This window comes from Hemitrygon akajei, chromosome 3 (assembly GCF_048418815.1).
Source record: "Hemitrygon akajei chromosome 3, sHemAka1.3, whole genome shotgun sequence".
NCBI lineage: Eukaryota > Metazoa > Chordata > Chondrichthyes > Myliobatiformes > Dasyatidae > Hemitrygon > Hemitrygon akajei.
In genome coordinates this window covers 96,415,605-96,435,465 of record NC_133126.1, presented here as the reverse complement: position 1 = coordinate 96,435,465, position 19,861 = coordinate 96,415,605, and the positions used below count along the sequence as shown (strand labels likewise).

At 40.2% G+C, this 19,861-nt stretch overlaps 1 protein-coding gene across 11 annotated transcripts in view; it reads left to right on the top strand.

Moving 5' to 3' along the window:
• Positions 1-19,861, top strand: part of LOC140725232 (RNA-binding protein 25-like) — an 84,743-nt gene that overhangs the window by 13,245 nt on the left and 51,637 nt on the right. For 3 of the 11 annotated variants that reach the window (XM_073040407.1, XM_073040401.1, XM_073040403.1), the window contains exons 2-6: positions 915-962; positions 12,199-12,319; positions 12,969-13,031; positions 14,350-14,399; positions 15,336-15,365. In XM_073040407.1, coding sequence (XP_072896508.1) covers positions 12,214-12,319; positions 12,969-13,031; positions 14,350-14,399; positions 15,336-15,365 — 249 coding nt within the window. In that variant the 5' untranslated portion in view covers positions 915-962; positions 12,199-12,213. The remainder of the gene's footprint in view (positions 1-914; positions 963-12,198; positions 12,320-12,968; positions 13,032-14,349; positions 14,400-15,335; positions 15,366-19,861) is intronic. The other 8 variants (XM_073040412.1, XM_073040408.1, XM_073040405.1 and 5 more) reach the window with 7 other exon arrangements.

Sequence of the window (19,861 nt, the reverse complement as noted above, 5' to 3'; positions counted from 1 at the left end):
TACATTAAAAGAGGTTGAAGAAGCTTTAGGATCACTCCAGAGTAACAAATCTCCAGGAGAAGACAGTTTTCCGCCTGAATTTTATAAAAAATTTAAAGATTTATTAATCCCTCCCTTTATGGAGTTAATATATCAAGCGGAAAGAACACACAAACTTGCACAATCTTTTTCGACAGCGATCCTAATAGTATTGCCAAAAAAAGATAGAGATCCTTTAAAACCAACATCATATAGGCCTGTCTTTTTGTTGAATATGGATTTCTCTTATCAGTCACCACTGAGTACTCACTGTCTTATGGCACTCACATGTCACACTTGTCCTTTTGCCCCTACCTTACCCACCATCCAGTGACTCATGCAGCCTTTCCCTATGACTCAGCTAATCACTTGCACTTCCAAGCTGGTGTATTACATTTTGTAAAATTGCAGTGATTTTCTCAACTTGTCTGCAAGGGAGACCTTAACCTTCCTGTTGCCTGCCATGTTAATTTTCTATTCCATCTATTCTGACTTAACCATATAATGCCCAGTGAAGGCTTGTAGATTAGCACTTTGTCTTCCATGGAGGCATGTTTCAGCCTTCGAGGTGCAGTCGTCTAGCTTTGGTTAGTTTGCTTTCTCTGTGTCACTATTGTCATTTCTGTTGTTTGTTATCTGCTTGTGATTATGGCTTGGTTTTCTTCTCTGCATTAATAGTCTGATGTGCTGGGTTTGTAGCACAGCCCTGCAATTTGCAGAATACTACACAAACAAAAGTATAATCACCATGTAACCCTACCTTTATGCCATGGATTTGTTTTTACTTTCTTCCAGTTCCCAGGAGAGCTCTTTTGCTTTATAAAAAAAAGTCCATTTCTCTTTCCACAGATGCAGCCTGATTTGTGTGTTCCCAGCATTTTCTATTTTTGTTTCAGATTTTCGGCATCTGAAGTATTTGACTTTCATTTAAGGTAATTTAGTGGGTGAGTACTTTTTAATATTCAAGATATAGTAAGGCTAACAAAAGTTAAAACCTTGGGACTTAATGAATTTACTTAGAATTGTGGTCTTTTACAGCTCATAATTGAACATGCAAATTACTAATATAGTACATGAAAAGTGACAGAGAATCTTGAATACCCTATGCCTGTCAGTTTTGGGAAAACCAGTAGAATCTCTCATTGGGAATAGAGTGACTTAAGTTGATTAGTATTGTTCTGTATTAAAATTAAATCATATCTGCCTAATTGAAACTTGAAATGAATGTGGTGGAGGAATGCATCAGCAAGTTAGTGAGATGTGCATAAGGCACATACTTGGTGTGTGTGAAGCAGCCAGAGCAGCTGAAGTTCAAGTTTAATTGTCATTCAACTATAGATGTGCATACAGCTAAATGAAGCATCGTTCCTATGGGCTCAAGGTGTAAAGTGCAGTACATACAGTCACAAAATAATATTAGCACAAGTCCATGAGTGGCATGGCCTGAAGACTGATGGTGCATGGGATGTTGTGAACAAGCAGGCAGCAGTTCCTCATCTCTTGCAACCAAATGTAATCCAGCTTGTCTTCTGGGGAGCGAACATTGGAGAGCTGGGCTGCAGGGACAACCTCCATCTTGGCATGGATGCCTCTCTTTTCTCCCATACTGCCTCTGCCGCCTCCTCTGGTTGGCTGCAGCTTGAGGGCCTGGTCCTCAGTCAACAACTGAGACCACCAGTTCCTCTGCCCTCGGTCTTCCCAATCAACCGGACTTACAGTACTTTGTATTACTAATGTCCATCAGGGTCTTATGATCACAAGAAAAACGCTTAAGGCAAACATTTTGCCCTAGAAAGGCTGTTTGCAACCAAGTACGAGGGGTGATTGATAAGTTTGTGGCCTAAGGTAGAAGGAGCCAACTTTAGAAAACCTGGCATATTTATTTTTCAACATAGTCCCCTCCTACATTGACACACTTACTCCAGCAGTCGTGAAGCATACGGATCCCTTCTTTGTAGAAGTCAGCATCTTGGATCTCCAGAAAGTGGTCCACAGCAGCGATGACATCATCATCAGTGTCAAAATGGCAACCAGTGTCCTTCATCTTGGGAACAGGTTCTAGTCCAAGGGTGCCAAATCAGGTGACTAGGGCAGGTGTTCGTCGAGTTTGGATCCGCATTCCTGAATGGCAGCCATCACCACAGTGGACTTGTGGGCTGGAGCATTATCCTGGTGGAAAAGCACTCCTCTTGTCGGTTTCCCATGCTGAATCTTCTTGATTTTCTCCCGTAGCTCTCTCAGGAGATCAGCGTAGTAGGCTCCTGTAATAGTGTGACCCTTTACCAGGTAGTCCACCAGCAGCACTTCCTTTACATCCTAGAAAATGGAGACCATCACCTTGTCTGCGGACATCACCGATTTGGCTTTCTTGGGAGCTGGAGATCCTGGGTGTTTCGATTGTAGTTTTGACTCTGGTTGGAAGTGGTGGATCCAAGTCTCATCCATGTTTACGAATTGCTGGAGAAATCTCTCGGGATCTGTCTCAAAAATGGCTAGGTTGTCCCTTAACATGTTGTGCCGAATCTGCTTCTCATCAGGCCCAAGGAGTTTCGGGACCCAGCAAGCTGACACCTTAGTCATTTGGAGTTTGTTGTGGATAACTGCATGGAAGCGTTCCTGAGAGATACCCAGCTCTGTGGCAATGTACTATTGTGTTATTCGTTGATCTGTCAAGATCATTTCAATAGTCTGTGTAGTGATGGTGACAGACCTTCCAGGACGTGTTCGTCTTCCAGGCTCTCTCTGCCATGTTTGAATTCAGCAGCCCACTTCTTCGCCATGCTGTAAGGAGGAGCACCCTCCCCTAGTGTTGCCACCACGTCCTCGTGGACCTCCTTGGTGATAAGCCCTTGAGCCCGAGTTAGTGGATGACTGCACGAAGGCCGATGTTGTCCATTTTCTCAGACAGTGCAATTTTCAATTATCTGAAACAGAAATACCGCAGAAGTTATTAACTTCAAACTTTCTGCATAATCACTCAAAGAATTGAACTGCACGTGCATGTAACGAGAGCTGTATGACTCATCTCCTTCTACCTTAGGCCACTAACTTATCAATCACTCCTCATATGCCGTCATCATCTCAGCCACTGAAAGAAGTCCATGTAGTCACTGTGAAAATATGTAAACTCCACTCAGTGCCCACAGACAGGGTCAAACCCAGATCCCTGAGCTATGAAGTAGCAGCCCGACTAACTGCACCACTGTGTTACTCGTAAAGCTGTCAATAGCCCATGGTGAAATTGGGGTGTGTTTTTACAAACATTTTGATCTAGAATTCTTTTCCTTGCTGAACACTGCAAGTCTGAAGTATTCAAAACTGAATAAGTTTGGAAAGACCAAGATAGAGAATAAAAAGAGCCAAATCAAAAGTATAGTATGCTGGAAGTAGTCAAAAGGTCAGGCAGGATTTGTGGAGCAAGAAAAATAGAATAAATGTTTAAGATCAGTGACTTTTAATTGGAAAATGAAAGGTTAGAATTGTGACATGTAAAGTAGGTGCTGTGCAGACGGCCATATTCTAAAGGCTGCTCTGGTTTCTTGCATTATTTTACCATCATAGCTTGTGATATTCCACATCTGCAGCAAAAATCCCTAACCCTCAGTTTCATTAACATGATCTTAAAAGTGACTTTTTCTGTTTCATTGATTTCTTCTCCTTATTTTATTAGAAGTTAAAGTTTGAATGTGTCAGAGTTTGCTCTGACTTGGTTGCAAACAGAAGTTAACTGCACCAGTTTAACTCTTGAGCTCTGTTTTGCAGATAGTCCTTTGGTTGGACTCTGGAACTCGTTGCTTAAAATGTGGTGGAAGGAGAAACCTAGAAAATTAACTAGATGAGCACTTAGCCATTGCCTCAGAATGAGAATTGGGAATTGGGAAGCACAGTATGGATTGAATGATCTCGCTGGGTACTATAAATTTGTCTTTCTATGATGTTCCTGGACTTCAAAAAAAATCTACCACTGACCTGGGATTGAATCTAGGAAATCTTTTTATACTGCTTAGTGTTAACTAATAGGGTGTATGTCTGCAGGTAGTAGTGTGCAGAGATATGGAAGCTAGGAGCAAAAGTGGAGTAAACAGTGAACCAGTGGGTGGTAAATACCAGGTTGCCCTTGAAATCAGTGAAAAGGTTTATTAATAAATTTTTGCTTTAATTTGTGCTTTTATGTTAGGAGTTTCAGGATTTTACCCGATAGTGATGAATGGATGGTAATATATTTTCAGTGGTGAGGTGAATTGCTTCCATGTATATGTTGCTTTTTTCATGGTTGATGGTGTTGAGTTAAAAGGTGAGCTTCAGTAGTTGGCCAAGAGTGAAGGTCTTGGTAGTTTTGGATCTCTGAAGCTCCATACAACAGAACTATAATTTTTAACAGTTGTTATTAATACTCTGGTACTCACACTCATTGTGGCTGACCTTTTAGCTTAATTCCCTGCAGTTCATGTGGCAAGTTATTTAGCTGAGAATGTTTTTCCTTGTGCTTCCCAATTTTCTCCCAACCCTACATTGTGAGTGGAGCTATGCCACTCGTCTGCAAGAGGCAATCCATGTGAATATCATTCTGTCAGGCTTTGGCATCTATATAAGTGTAGGTATCTAGGAGAAATTGCTGGTAATTAAACAAATTGTGTGTATGCAATCCTTGATTCCTTCAGATGATATCTTGTCCAGAGATCACTTGGTGTGTATCAAAATTCCATCAGCTCCACGGGTGGATTTTTTTTTCCTGCTCAACTGTTTTCCACAATTTCAGCCTAGGAACCAGGAGCAGAAGTAAGCTAATCATCCCCTCGAGCTTGCTCTCCATTCCATAATAACTTGGTTAATTCATTTTATCCACAACAACTCTCTCCCTTTTCCCCTTGACTCCTTTGAATTTTAAATATTGGTCAGTTTCAGCATTGAATATATTCAGTGATTGAATATATGCCTTGATTCTGATTGAAATTTAAATAATAGTCTGAACAGAGCACACAGACAATGCTGGAGGAATGCAGCAGGTCAGGCAGCATTAATGGAGAGGAATACAGACAGTCCCCGGGTTACAAACGAGATCCGTTCCTGTGTCTGTCATTAAGTTGGATTTGTATGTAAGTCGGAACAGGTACATCTGGTCTTATTTAGCGTCAGTTAGTCAAACGTTTGTCTTAGTATATAGTATATATTTTACCTTTCTATGCATATAAAACACTTAAGAGACACTTCCAAATATACTAAAACATCTTAAACATAATAATAATAGGAACTACATACGGTTCCATCAATGTCTTGCATACCGGAACCATGAGGTAACATTATGATGGACCTGATACTGGAGAATCAGGGTTTGATTCTGCTGCAGGAGAGGGGGGTTTACTACTGGAGTCAATTTCTTGAAGTAGGTATCAGTGGCAGCTTAAAAAGACTTTGAGCCTTTTCTTGCAGTAAAGTAAGGCTAATAGGGTTATTACGCTGATTTTAATTGTCTAACCAAATTATCAATAGCCTTTCCATTTCAATAATTAAACCACTGCGTTGCTTAGTAATAATTGTAGCTTTCAGTGGGCCAGGGCCTTTCACATGCTCCATTATTCTAACTTTATCCTTTAAAATTGTTCCTATCGTTGACTGACTGAAGCCTAACGCTTTTCCAATGACCGATGGCATTTCACCTCTTACCAATTGCGTTATTATTTCTACCTTATTTTCGATCGTGATCATTTTCCTTTTCTTTGATCCATCACCAGCACTTGCATCAGATTTATGCTTTGGAGGCATGGTTACAAGGGTAAATAAGAGAAAAATTTAAGCCAAATACAAAGTTACACACTCAACACAGTATTAACAGCAACGTGATACGACTTAAAATGGCGGACGGCATTCTACTTCCTCAAGCTGACGAACTGCTGAAGCTGCGCAATGTTTTCATGAGCATCACAACGTAGTACGTGCGTTTGTTAGTACAAACCATTGTATTTAACTCAAATTTTAATGTAATAGGCTTTATGGCGGTCTGTTTGTAAGTACGAGTTGTCCATAAGTTGGACTTCCATAACCTCGGGACTCCCTGTAAACAGTTGATGTTTCGGTTGAAGGCTCTTCATCAGGATTGGAAAGGGAGAGGGCAGAAGCCAGAATTCGAGGGTAGGGAGAGGGGAAGGAGTACAGGTGACATGTGATAGATGAGACCAGGTGAGGGGGAAGGTGGATTGACGGGAGAGGATATGAAGTTGGGAGGGGATAGGTGGAAGCAGTAAAGGACTGGTGAGGAATCTAATAGGAGAGGGCAGTGGACCATGTAAGAAAGGGAAGGAGGAGGGGAACCATAGGGAGGTGATGGGCAGATAAGGAGAAGGGGTGAGAGGGTATCCTGAATGGGGTATGGAAAAAAAGGAGGGTGAGGGGGAAATTTGTAGAAGCTGAAGAAATGAAGACTCATGCTGTCAGATTGGAGATTACCCAGGTAGAATGAGTTGTTGCTGCTGCAACCTGTTTGGTTTCATCTTGTCAGTAGAGGAGGGTGTGGACAGATATGTCAGAGTTAAATGTGGTCTAACTGAAATGTGGAGCCATTGGAAGATCCTGCGTTTTGCTGAAGACGAGCAAAATGCTTGATGAAAAGGTCAATGAAAGTTCTGATAAAATGTTTTCATAAAGGCCCACAAGTTTTGACTGTTTATCCTCTTCAAAAGAATGTGCCTAACTTGCTGAGTAGCTCCACCATTTTGTGTCTGTTGCTCAAGATTTCTTGCATCTGAGAAATGTCTTGTGCTTGTGTGTAAATAATAATAGTATCGACCCTGCAATTTTGCTGTGGATCGTTGTTGTCCACCAGGGAAGAGATTTCTTTAACATTTCATCTGAAAACTTCAGAATAAATGTTGGAAATTCAAAACAGTAGAAGCTTAAAAGCTAACTATGGAGTAATCAGTCAATAGTATTCTCTATCTGCACAATTTGGAATAAGAAATTACATCTACCAATTCAAGAAAAAGGCAAAGGGAACAGGGAAGAGAAAGATAAAAATAGGAATTAGCACTAGTATGATTGTTGGCTGATACTGATGGTCAGATTGCTCCTTAACATTGAAATGTTCCAGGCTACCAGCCTATCCTTTCTATTTTCCATGTTATTCCCTTTGAATGCAGATGAGAAGTATTGATTTTTTAAATTAAGGTAATTTTTTTTCGTATACCCAAGAGAGTAAAAATCTTTGTCTCTGTTGCAATGTACACACAATGAAGGGGGGATATTGCCCAGACACTAAGATTGTATACATGATTGTTTTGTGAACGTGTATGTATAGTCAATCGATCATACCTGATGTGACTTTCTGCTTCTTGTTTGAGAAGTGCAGAAAAAGTGAAATAAGCTGAAAATGCACACAACATGGCTGCTGTACCTGGTGCCATTTCAACTTTATAGGGACCATGCCCAGATCACCTGACTCCACACATAATCTTGATAACATAATGTACATTGGGATTCTCCTTAATTTTACTTGCCAAGGATGTTTCATGGCCCATGTTTGCCCTCCTAAATTCCCAAGTTCTCTCTTGAACCCTCTTGTGTTCCCCAAAGTGATGTGCTTGTTTGTAGTTACCTGTACTTGTCATATGCTTTATTTTGATCAAACCTTTAATATCCTTTATCATTCCAGTGTTCTCCAGACATGCTTGCCAGAATGTGCTGGCACTGAAGTCTTATGCCACTTGTCAGATGTCATTTTACTTGCAAGCATCTAGTCCTAATTTATTTTCACCAGGTGTTCTCTTGTGCTGTTGAAATCAGCCTTCCTCCGAGTTATGATCATAATTTGAAGACCGAGCTCGTTCCTTTCTGTGATTACCCTGAAACTTACAGAAAAACTTCCACAGTTCCAAATCTGTTCCCCCACTTATACTTCCTCCAGCTAACTGTTAAGAGGAAAGGTAATAAGTTCTACACAAACATCCTAGCTGGATAATCCCTCCTGGACATATTCTCTACATAACTCTGTGATTTTCTCTTTAATCAGAATTGAGATTCTACTTTTGTATGCCACTCTGTCACATCTGAAACTTTTACATCCTGGAATGTTAAGCTTCCCTTCATTCAACCTTATTCCCATGTTGTAATTGTATTATAATTCCATATACTCCATGCTCTAAGTTCATATTTCTTAGCTGTGGTATATTAAAGTAGATATAGTTGAGCTTGTTAGCCGCTCGTCCCCGCATTCCTAACCTATTTTTGATTGCTCTGCTCACTGAATTTGCTGGACTTGATTAATCCTCTGCATTTGAGTCAAACTTCCCATGTGCTGCACTCTTACCATTCCTCTGCCAGATGAGTTTAAGCCCTCCTAAGTAGTGTGTGCAAACCTCCCACCTACAATGTTGGTGTCCTTTCAGTTTCAGTTTGGGTGTACTCCATCCTCCTCGTGCAGGCCCCACTTGGCCTAGCAGTGATTCTAAAGCTCCTGCTTTTGCACTAGCTCTTTAGCCATACATTCATCGGTCCTATCTTTTACTTTGTTGGCACAGAGTAAAAATTTTGACCCTGGAGCTCCTGCTTTTCTGCATAACTTCTAAAATTCATGCTGCAGACCTTTTTCTACCTGTCTGGTATGTACCATTGTTTACTATAGCATTCAGCTGTTCTCTTTCAAGATGTTCCATAGCCTCTGAGACATTCCTGATCCTGGTACCAAGAAGGCAACAAACAAGCCTGGAGTATTGCTTTCAGGCACAGAAATGCCTATCCCATTTCCCTCCCCACAACTATTACTCATGGTGCCACAAGCTTGGCTGCTGCTTTCTTCTGAGAGGCCATCCTCTTCAACAGTATCCAAAATAGTATGTTTGTTTATTGTAGAAACTTAGGAAACACAGCACAATACAGACCCTTCAGCCCACAAAGCTGTACCGAACGTGTCCTTACCTTAGAAATTTCTTAGGGTTACCCATACCCCTCTATTTTTCTGAGCACCATGTACCTGCCCAGGAGTCTTTTAAAAGACCCTATTGCATGCACCTCCACCACTGTCACTGGCAGCCCATTCCATGCACTCACCACTCTGCGTTTTTTTTTATAAAAAAAACAATAACTTAACCCTGACATCTCCTCTGTACCTACTTCCAAGCAACTGTGCTAGCCATTTCAACCCTGGGAAAAATCCTCTTGACTATCCACACGATCAATGCCTCTCATCATCTTATACACTTCTGTCAAGTCACCTTTCATCCTCTGTCGCTTCAAGCAAAAAAAGCCAATTTCACTCAACCCATTTTCATAAGACATCCCCAGTCCAGTCAGCATCCTTGTAAATCTCCTCTGCTCCCTTTCTATGGTTTCCACATCCTTCCTGTAGTGAGGCGACCAGAACTGAGCACAGTACTCCAAATGGGGTCTGACCAGGGTCCTATATAGCTGCAACATTACCTCTCAGCTCCTAAACTCAATCCCATGATTGATGAAGGCCAATCATGGGATTGCCGCCTTAACCACAGATTCAACCTGTGCAGCAGCTTTAAGTGTCCTATGGACTTGGACTCCAAGATCCCTCTGATCCTCCACGCTGCAGAGTCTTACCATTAATACTATACTCTGCCATTATATTTGACCTACCAAAATGAACCACCTCACATTTCTCTGGCTTGAACTCCATCTGCCGCTTCTCAGCCCAGTTTTGCGTCCTATCAATGACCCACTGTAACCTCTGACAGCCCTCCATATTGTCCACAACACCCCCAACCTTTGTGTCATCAGCAAATTTACTAACCCATCCCTCCACTTACTCATCCAGAGCATTTATAAAAGTCATGAAGAGTAGGGGGTCCCAGAACAGATCCTTGAGGCATCCCACTGGTCACCGAACTCTGTGCAGAATATGACCCGTCTACAACCACTCTTTACCTTCTGTGGGCAAGCCAGTTCTGGATCCACAAAGCAGTGCCTCTTGGATCCCATGTCTCCTTACTTTCTCAATAAGCCTTGCTGAAATCCATATACACTACACCTGCTGCTCTGCCTTCATCAGTTGTGTTTAGTCACATCCTCAAAAAATTTCAATCAGGTTCACAAAGCCATGCTGACTATTCCTAATCATATTACGCCTCTCTAAATGTTTATAAATCCTGCCTCTCAGGATCTTCTCCATCAACTTACCAACAACTGAAGTAAGACTCACTGGTCTCAAACCATCAGTCTGAGTGTGTCCCTTCTCTATCACCTGCCTATCCTCTCTCTCGCACTGTCTCCAAGCGTTCTCTATTTGTGAGCCAACTGTCTTCAGTTTGGTTCTTCTCCCCACCCCCAGCAATCCTAGTTGACATAGGAAATGACCTCAGGCTCTTTCCTTGCTGTTCTTCCTGGTGGTCACCCATCTTCTTTGTTTCTTTTGGCATAACCAGCTCACTGAACTGACTGGTTATGGATGTTCCATACTAGCCCAGTTGCTCTCTGCAGGCCTAGTCAACATGAACAATGGAAATATCCCTAATCTCCCATATCACTAATCCCTCCTAAGAGAAGCAATATTAAAAAACTTACTGAATCACTACTCACCACTTTACCAAAGCCCTGACTTTGATCTCAAAAAAATGGACATCCTGTCACAAAGTGGATACTCCCATTCGATATGGCTTTCCTCCTGGATGTGGCTCCTGACACTTTTGCAGTTATTGCCGGTCTCTGTGTGGCTTCCAACTGATGGGACCAGACAGTCTTAGCTGGGCTCTGTAGAATACTTCTACATCCTTTTTCCGTCCTAATTGCTTGTTGACTCGTATGATTTGCATTTTTGAAGTTCGTGAGTAGTTCAAACAACAATCTCAGTAGTTTAAACAACGATCTCAGTTTTTAGTCTGATTTATGGTGAATCATTGCTGCTTTAGTACATTTAAGGTACATTTTAAGATAAGTCACATCTTTTCTCTAGATCAGGTTTTGCAGCAGTGGTATAATCCAAAGACAATACTAATATAAAGTAAATACTCCCAACAGAAAGAAAACAATAAGGAGGTCATGTTCATGGCTTCATGGACTGTTCAGAAATCTGATGCTAGAGGGGAAGAATCTGTTTCTGAATTGTACCTCCCAAATGGTAGTAATGAGAAGGCATGTCCCAAATAGTAAGCATCTTTAGTGATGGATGCCACCTTTTTGGGACACTGCATCTTGAAGATGGGGGGTTTGGGTGTTGTGCCTGTGATGGAACTGACTGAGTTTACAGCCCACTGCATTCTCTTGTGATACTGTGCTTTGAAGCCTCCATATCTGATTGTGATACAGACAATAAGGGCGATGATTTTCAAGATATTTGGTGACATACTAAATCTCAAGTGCTAACAAAGCAGTCATTGACATGCCTACTTTATCAATGTGTTGGGCAAGATAGATCCTCTAAGACGCTGAGACTTGGGAACATAAAACTGTTCACCTGTCCACCACTGACCTGTCAATGAGGACTGGTGTGTTCTTCTGACTTCCCTCCTGAAGTCCACAAACAATTCTTTGGTCTTGACATTGAGTGTGAGAGGTTGTTATTGTGACACCTCTTGATAGCGAGGAGATGTCAGTCTGTATTGACTGTGGTCTCCCGATAAGAACATTGAAGATCCCGTTGCATTTGGTGGTATAGAGGCTTGGGTTTGACCACTCCAACTTTAAGTTCATCCTCTTCAATGCAATTCAGAATTTGTTAGATCTCCTGAGTTTGTTAGTGTCTTATTAAGTATTCATAATTCATCAGGTCGCCCCTGATCCTTATTCCGAACCCAGCCTGTTCGCTCTTTCCCAGTGATTTTAACCTGTCAGATATAGATCCATCACTGAGTTTTCTCCAATTCTTCCATATCCTCTTTTGTACTATAGAAACCAGACCTCATGGTGTAACAATAATATCTTTACAAAGTCACTTTGAGATGGCAATAAGTTCCTTATGGAAGGTTAAAACAAAAGTGGACACCATGGAGTTGTAGGAGCAGTATAGGTTTTTGTGATAACATATCCAGACTAGAATTTCCCACAGCTTGACAGGTAAGATTGCTAACATCTCATCATTGACTAACACTAAAGTCCAACATGTCTAAGTTAGTTTCTAGACAATTAAAAATGTGTTTTTTTTTAGAACATGAATTGTTCTTTAAGTATTGCCCTTAAAACATACCAAAGTTTACAAGTTTTGACTTTGATCAGTGTTGCCTATTTCAGGTTGGTGCTCGAGAAATGTCATTTCCACCGCATATGAATCGTCCTCCCTTAGGGATACCCCCATTGCCGCCGGGTATTCCTCCTCCACAGTTTGCAAGCTTCCCACCTTCTGTGCCACCCGGTATGTAACTTTGATATTTGTTAAGTAAGCTGTAGCGAAAGCTTATTAGTAAAAGTTAAGTCTGTATAAACTGTTACACCTATTGTGTTAAAATTGAGGGGATTGGATAGGAGAGGAAAAGCAAAGGTTTTCAAATTGATTTTATGTTGAAGGGGCCATGAAGAAATTAGCCCAAATAAATCCAGGAAAGAGTTAACAACAAACTTCACTGCATGAAATGCTTAAGGAAAATAATGAAGAGAAACTAGTTTGATAAATAAAGTAGAAGAGTTTTGAAAACTAACTGAGTTTTAATTCTCAAAGAAATTAGTTGGGTATTGCTACTCCTTTTTGATGTGCTCTCCTACTAAATGAGTAATATTGTGTTGGAGTATGATACTATTGATTATTGGGATATTTGGCTACATTAGTTACATCCTTGAGAGCTGGTTGTGAATACAGTAAGAATTATTATTAAAAGAAGCCAGAGTATGCCATGTGGTTCTTTGAAACTTCTTGACCCTTGACACCCGTTATAGTTCAAAAATAGCTTTCGTTCTTAGATAAGTTCATTTAGCCAGCCTCCCAGGATTCTAGATTCCCTGAGAGAAATTCCTCCTGATATCCATCGTAAATAAGTGACCTTTCATTCTGAAACTGTGCCCCCCAGGTTCGGGTTTCCCCCATGAGAAACATCCTCTCAACATCTACTGTGTCAAACCCCTTCAGAATCGTAAGTTTCAATAAAATCACCTCATTTTTCTAAACTTCAATGAGCGTAGGAGCTACAGCAGCGTAATTGTTAAGTTACTGGGCAAACAGTCATGATTCTGAACCATTGATCCAGAGAAGTGATTTCTGCATGGCAGTCAGGAATAAAAATCAACTGGTATATAAATCTGGAATTTTAAAACAAAAAGGGCAAGTTACCAGGTTGCCATTGGGAATCTCCATCCTGCACATGACTCAAGCCCCACCAATACAGTTGACTCTTAACTGTATCCTCGGCTGAGAGGCAATTGGAATGGGCAATAAACATTGATATTCCCATGATTGAATTTTTATCAAAGAAAGGTCTCAAACTGTTCTTCCTTCACAAGTCATCCTTGCATCCTGTGAATCAACCTGTGAACCTCTTAACTGCTAATACTTTGTACCTTAAATAAGCAAACCGAAGCAACACAGGACTCCAGGGTGATCTCAACAATACCCTGTGAAGTCGTATCAAGAGTTCACCTATATATATGCTCTACCCCTTTACAATAAATGCAATTAGCGGTCTCTATTAAGACAACACTTTTTGCTTTTCTGTTTCTTTCACCAAGAGGATAACTTCACCTTTCCCCACTCTGTATTCCGCCTGCCACATTTTTGCCCACTAACTTAATCAATCTTTGCACCATCTTGACTTGCTTCCAACTTTTCTTTGTGTCGCCAGCAAGTTTGGCTGCAATGCACTCAACTCATTTAATGGTATAGATTGTAAATTGTTCAGGCCACAGGACTAAACCCTGTGGCACCTTACTAGCTGCAGCCTGACAATCTGAAAACTATTTTATTCCATCTGTTTTTAGAGTGACCTTGAATGCCTTGGGCTCTTAGTTCTTACCTTGTACCATGACCTTTTTATGTAGCACCCCATATTGAATACCTTTTGGAAAGCAAATGCACCATATACTATGCTTGCACAGAGTTTCATTTTCAGAGCTGTTGGTGCTGCTTAATTGTGTTACGATTTTCAAATTTTCTGCTATTTAATGGATTCCAGTATTTTCCAATACCAGCCTACAATTTTCTACTTTCTGTCTCCCCCTTCCTAAAAGGGACATTACATTTCTAATTTTCCATTTCATTGGGACCTTTTGAAAAAATATATAGCACTTTGGGGAAAATTCACTATCTCTGCTGCCACCTTATTAAAGACGCCAAGATGCAGACCCTGGGAACTTCACAAGCATTTGTTTGCCTAGTACCGGGTATGAATAAGTAGCTTTGTTGAATCTGTACTTTAGAACAGTGATCTACTTGACATGTTTACTCTTTATTTTTAGGAGCACCTATGATTCCTGTTCCTATGGGGATAATGACTCCTGCCACAACTGTAAGTATGATATAATTAAATTGCATTTAAAGAATCAGTGCATGTTTGTACCGGGGTTAGTGATTCCACCACATTTTCAGACAGTCCTGGGGGTGGGGGGGTCATTGATTTTTCCGTTCTAGTTCTGTGGGTTCTCAGTTGATTGACAAGGCCATTGTAGGAACTCTAGACTAGCAAGAGATCCTTGATGAGAAGGGTGGGTTATATTAGATGACATACACTCCTGGTGGTTTTATACTGAGCTGCTGCATGAATCCCAATAGTGGGGATTCAGGGTTTCTAGTGCCGCTAGTTCATTTTGAGCAAACATGGGCTGGGGATTCTAGAAGTTGATGGATACTTTATCAAGGAGGCTTTGAGAACATCTTTAAATTGTTCCTCTGACTTGACAATCTCACGATGACAAAGCTTAGAATGTAGTGCTGTTGTAGGAGTCAGTTATTATCCATGCTTGCTTTGGTGGCCTGCTTATGAGGGACAACCGAATACAAGAGCTTCGGTCCTAGGAATGGTGGCCCGGAAGATGATGCCAATATTGATTTATTTCTGCTAGTAGATCTAGAAGCAGAGTTGGAAGTACATAGTGCTTTGAATTGCATTTTAGAGGTGGTCTTTAAAAGGTTCGGGAGGCTATGTGTCACTGCCACCTGCTGCTTCATGATACTAAACAGGAATGTGCAACTGCTAATGAACTTACTGAAAACTTTTCAGTACAGTACTTTGGTATTCATCTGCAGTCATTCATCCCGAGCTAGCATGCTTGATATTTTAATTGAATCATAGATGCTACCATTATTAGGCCATTGTATTGATGCCAACTAAAATGATATTTAGGCCAATCCACCTCCCAGCTCGTAGCACTGTTAAGTTGTTGTAGAAAACTGTCTAGATGTTTAAAAATGGTAATGAGGGTTTCTGTCTCCACCTCCCTTTTAGGCAGCAAGTTACAGGCACCCACCACTCCAGGTAGATTTTTTTTTCCTCAACTTTTGTATTAATCTGTCCTCTAGTTATTGACTCCCTTATAAGGGGGAAATAGGTTTTCCTGTGAGTCTAGTCCTGTCCTGTCAGAATTTTATTCACCTCAGTTGAATCACTCTAAAGCCAGCTTTGTTCTGAAGAAAACATCTACACATTCCAGTGTTGTCTCATAACTATCATTCTCGAGCCCTAGCTCATAAATACTTCCAATTGCTAGAATGTGCTGAACAGAATTGTACAGTTATTTAATTGCTCCAGTAGTATGGTGGCCAAGACTATTACTGCTGTACAACTCCTTTTTAGTGCAATGCCTTGTGCAGTTAAGGTGTTTCTCATGTGTGTCTTAACCACATCTGTCTGTTCTGCTATCTTAACGAATAACTTTTTACAGCATGAAAAGTTCTTGGCTTTGCTGAATTAATTAGCATAGTCCTATTATTCTTTCAGTTTTACCTTGGTTGCCATGTACATTTATACTGATGTGCCATGAGAAATTTTGCCAGACATCTTGCTAATAATCTATATAGACTACACCAAATGGCTAACTTCTTCAACTCTACTTGACATCACTTCAAAAAAACATCCAAGCAAGTTTCAGTTCTTTCAAATTAATTCTGATTGTCCTTAACTGTCTTTTTAAATATGTGTACTGCACTGAAGAAATGTTTCTAATAATTTACAAATTAATGTTGGTTGTCTGGTCTATAATTTCTTGGTTTGTCACAATGTACCTTTTGAACTAAGGAGACCTTATTAGCTGTCTTCATATTGTGGCACCAAGCCTTTTACTGAAGAGAATTGTAAAATGGTGGTAAGAGCCTCTAACTTTATCTCTGCGTTAAGAGGCCATGAATGCTTTTTTAGGTTATAGTGATTAAAGGTATTAGATTTCTGTAATATTCTCCATGGCCTGTGTTGCGTATTGTTAATTCTTGTTGATGGAGACATTTGCAAAGTACTTGTTTAGAACCATACCTGATTTTTGTCCTTACAATGAGATACCATTTTTAGCCTGTTTCCCTTTAGTGATTAGAAATGGCCTTCTACTTCCTTTGATTTTACAGTGTTCTTTTATGCAATTTCTACACGTTCCTGATTTTTTAAAATAAATTTTGCCCTCTCATTACTCACATTCCTCCATTAAGCTCTCTACCTGTCCTTTTTTCTTGCTGCATGCTAACTAACCCCCCTCTCCCCCCCCCACCCCAGTTGTTGAGGTGAAGAGCTCACTTTGTAAGCTCTGTTCTTTATTTCAGATTCCCTTGCATCACACGTTTGTAGTCCATTTCTTGAAATGGGAGTACATATGCTCTATCCTCATTTTCTCCAGCCCTTTCCATTGACTTCCTGTCAAGGAATAGTTTCCAGTTCATTTCAGTTGAATCATATCTCAACACTGACTCCAGGTCTATATTTTCTCCAATATTCCTAATTCTAACTGAGTTAAAAATGCTGTACAAAATGTTCTCCGGTTGCCAGCCTTTTCGTCTGACCTTTTGTGTATTCTGTGCATTTTACACTTTGCACTGTTTCTGTCCCAATGCTGCATTTTTGGAATCCTGTTGTTAGGATATTATTATATACCTGAGAAATTTGCCTGTAAATTCGGTCTGTTGGCTCCCTGCAACTCTTCAGTAACCTTCTATGCAGTGGACTGCTCATTAATTCCTCTGCACGATCTGTTTACCTCATTAATTGATTTTTAGCATGTCATTGTTCCACACAATGGTGATCATTTCCTAAACTAATATTACTACTAAAGGTCCTCCTCAGGTTACACATGTGTGCCTTATGGACAGCCATTCATATGAACAAGCGTTTGGGAGATCAGCAACATGGATGGAGATGAATTTGCTGGCTGCTGCAGGTATCTTCTGACAGGTGGAAGCAGGTCATTTCTACATGCCTTCTCTGCTCTAGGCAGAGCTGGGAGCACTACTCATTCAGTCATTGAGATGATGAGGCCAGCTGGCACCCCTCTTCCTGTGCCTGCTCTCTCTCCCACATGTTGTTTGTTTTCAATTTATGAACAGTCTGGGTTACAAACAGTGTTCAGGGACCCTGATGTAACCCAGGGATTATCTGCCTTTTTAAATCTTTCCTTCTCTTGCCTGAATGTAGGGATCCTGCCATTCTTTATGACTACTTGTTTTCTTTGTAAACTGTTACATATCCAGTGGTTGCCTTTTTCCCAGTCTTTATTTCCTCTACTTCTCAACCATAACAAATGAATCCCCATCCAACTTTCCAAGCCTCTCTCCATTTAAAATAAAGATTTGGACTTATTATTCTCTGTTCAGTCTAGATTAAATATACAACAGAAAACTGCCTTGTAAGGGTGACATGATAGCTCTCTCTATCATATTCTTTCTTCAGCCCTTTGCCTTTCCACCCTATCACTTCGCTTCTCACATTATTCCCTTTTTGCTCCCCTGCCCCATCCTCCTGCCAGTCAGCTGTTGATCCTCTTCCTCCCCCTACTCTTCTTATTCTGGCTTCTGCCCCCTCCTTTTCCAGTCCTGATCATTGCACAAAACTCAGAACTCTTCATTTTCCTCTGTAGATGCTGCCTGACCCACTGAGTTCTTCTTCAAACACTGTGTGTTTGTGATTTCTTATAAAGCAGTTCATCGCAGTTTTGATGAGGTTCAGTTGTAGAGTTTCACCTTCCCCAAGACTAATGCCGCCAATTCATGGTCAATCAACAGTTGTCCTCCTGCATTATCTGTCAGCTGGGAAGTAACTTGTCTTTGTCAATCTCACAAACATAGGCACATAAGTAAGAATTATATCTTTTTGAGGTTCTCTTTCATCTTTCCCCAGATCTCTGTAATCCAGCTAGCTGCAGGAAGCCATCCACACTTGTAGTTGTGTATATCAGGCCCAAAACTTTAAGGTGTTCATTACCCAGTGTCTGCAACTGTTGTACTGCAGCTGAATGCCTACATCCCAAATGTTGAGCCTTTCAGTGTCAATCCAATTACATTTTATCAAAATAGGCCCTGCCCTCCACATCCAGAAAAGCAAAAGATAGTGAATATTGATGTTTGACATTCACAAACACAAAAGCATACTTCTTTTCAGATTTCTTTAAAAAACAAATAGAATGCTTAAAGTTCAGCCTTATACTTTTGTTCAGAACTGAATGAACACAGGCAGCAAAATGGTAGTGGAAAATTACTGTATTGTAAGCCTTCACTTTTGAAATTTCTAGTTAGTGCACCTCCCTTCTCAACCACGGTAACGTAGGAATAAAATCACCATCTGTTGAGTGATTTTAAAAACTGCTTTTGAGGAACACTCGTGCTTCAGGCCATCATTTTGAAGGTTATGTTTAGTTCTCCATGTAGGGAATATGAATGTTTACCTCCAGTTCAGTAGAGATAGCTAATAATATTCCTTGAAGCCAATTAATGTGAGAATTTTAATTTAAGATGAAACAAATCTAGCTCTGCCAGCAGAATTTTTTTTTAATAAACTTGTGAATAAAAATCTTGCTGGCTAATTAATAGTTTTTTTGCATGATTTAGTTTGTACTAGGTCATAAGTTTATAGGTATTTAGTGAGGGTCACCACTTCATGTTGACCAATGTTTAGAAAGTGATTTTTGTTCTGTATTAATTGGGTTGTCATTTCAAATAATGCCACTACACAAAACTTTACAGGGGGGACAGAAAACACAATGTCAGTTTTTTTTTTGGACAATGCCAGTGTTTATTTGTGGAGAATTTATCTGATCCAGGCATAGAAAATTCATGATAAACTTCACCCAGGGATAATGTTATCTCTTACTTTTAAAAGGTAGTAATAATTGTTTTCATTTTGCACCCATTTTCTTGCCTCTTCTGAAGGCATTGATTCTTTGTTGGATTGTTTGCTTACATGCACTTATAATAGGTATTAGGATATCCTACTGTTCCTGATGGGATCTGCATCATTTAGTTCGAGGAAAAATTACTAACTGAAGCCGGTGCAACGTAGGATGGGGTGGGAAATCTGACTGATATTTAGCCATTAAACTAAAATTGCAAAGCACATTGTTTTTATTTTATGTAATCCTGAAATTAAAATAATCGTGTTAGAGCAAGAAGGCTTTTTAATGAGGCCTTTATTGCCTGAAGTATCAAGATAGAGAGGGGGAAATTGTTAAGTTATAAAATTCTCAAAGGACTTGGGGAAGTATTAAAAAACTAGTATCTCAGGTAGTTACAGTTTTGCTTTGTCTCATCAAGGTTTCTCAGTGAAATGTTTTGGGAATATTTTGCTCCAGGGTTTTGTGTTGGTGTTCATTTGTTGAATGTATTCAGTACAAAGAACAAGCTTTAAAGCTCTGGGTGTATCAAGGGATGTTGGGACAGTGAGAATGTTGAATTGATTTTCAAGTTCCGACATGATTGTATGAATAGGAGAGTTGTGTGGCCTACTGTGTAAAATTTAAAATGTTTTTTTAAACAAATTCTCGTAAAATCTGGTCATCCAAA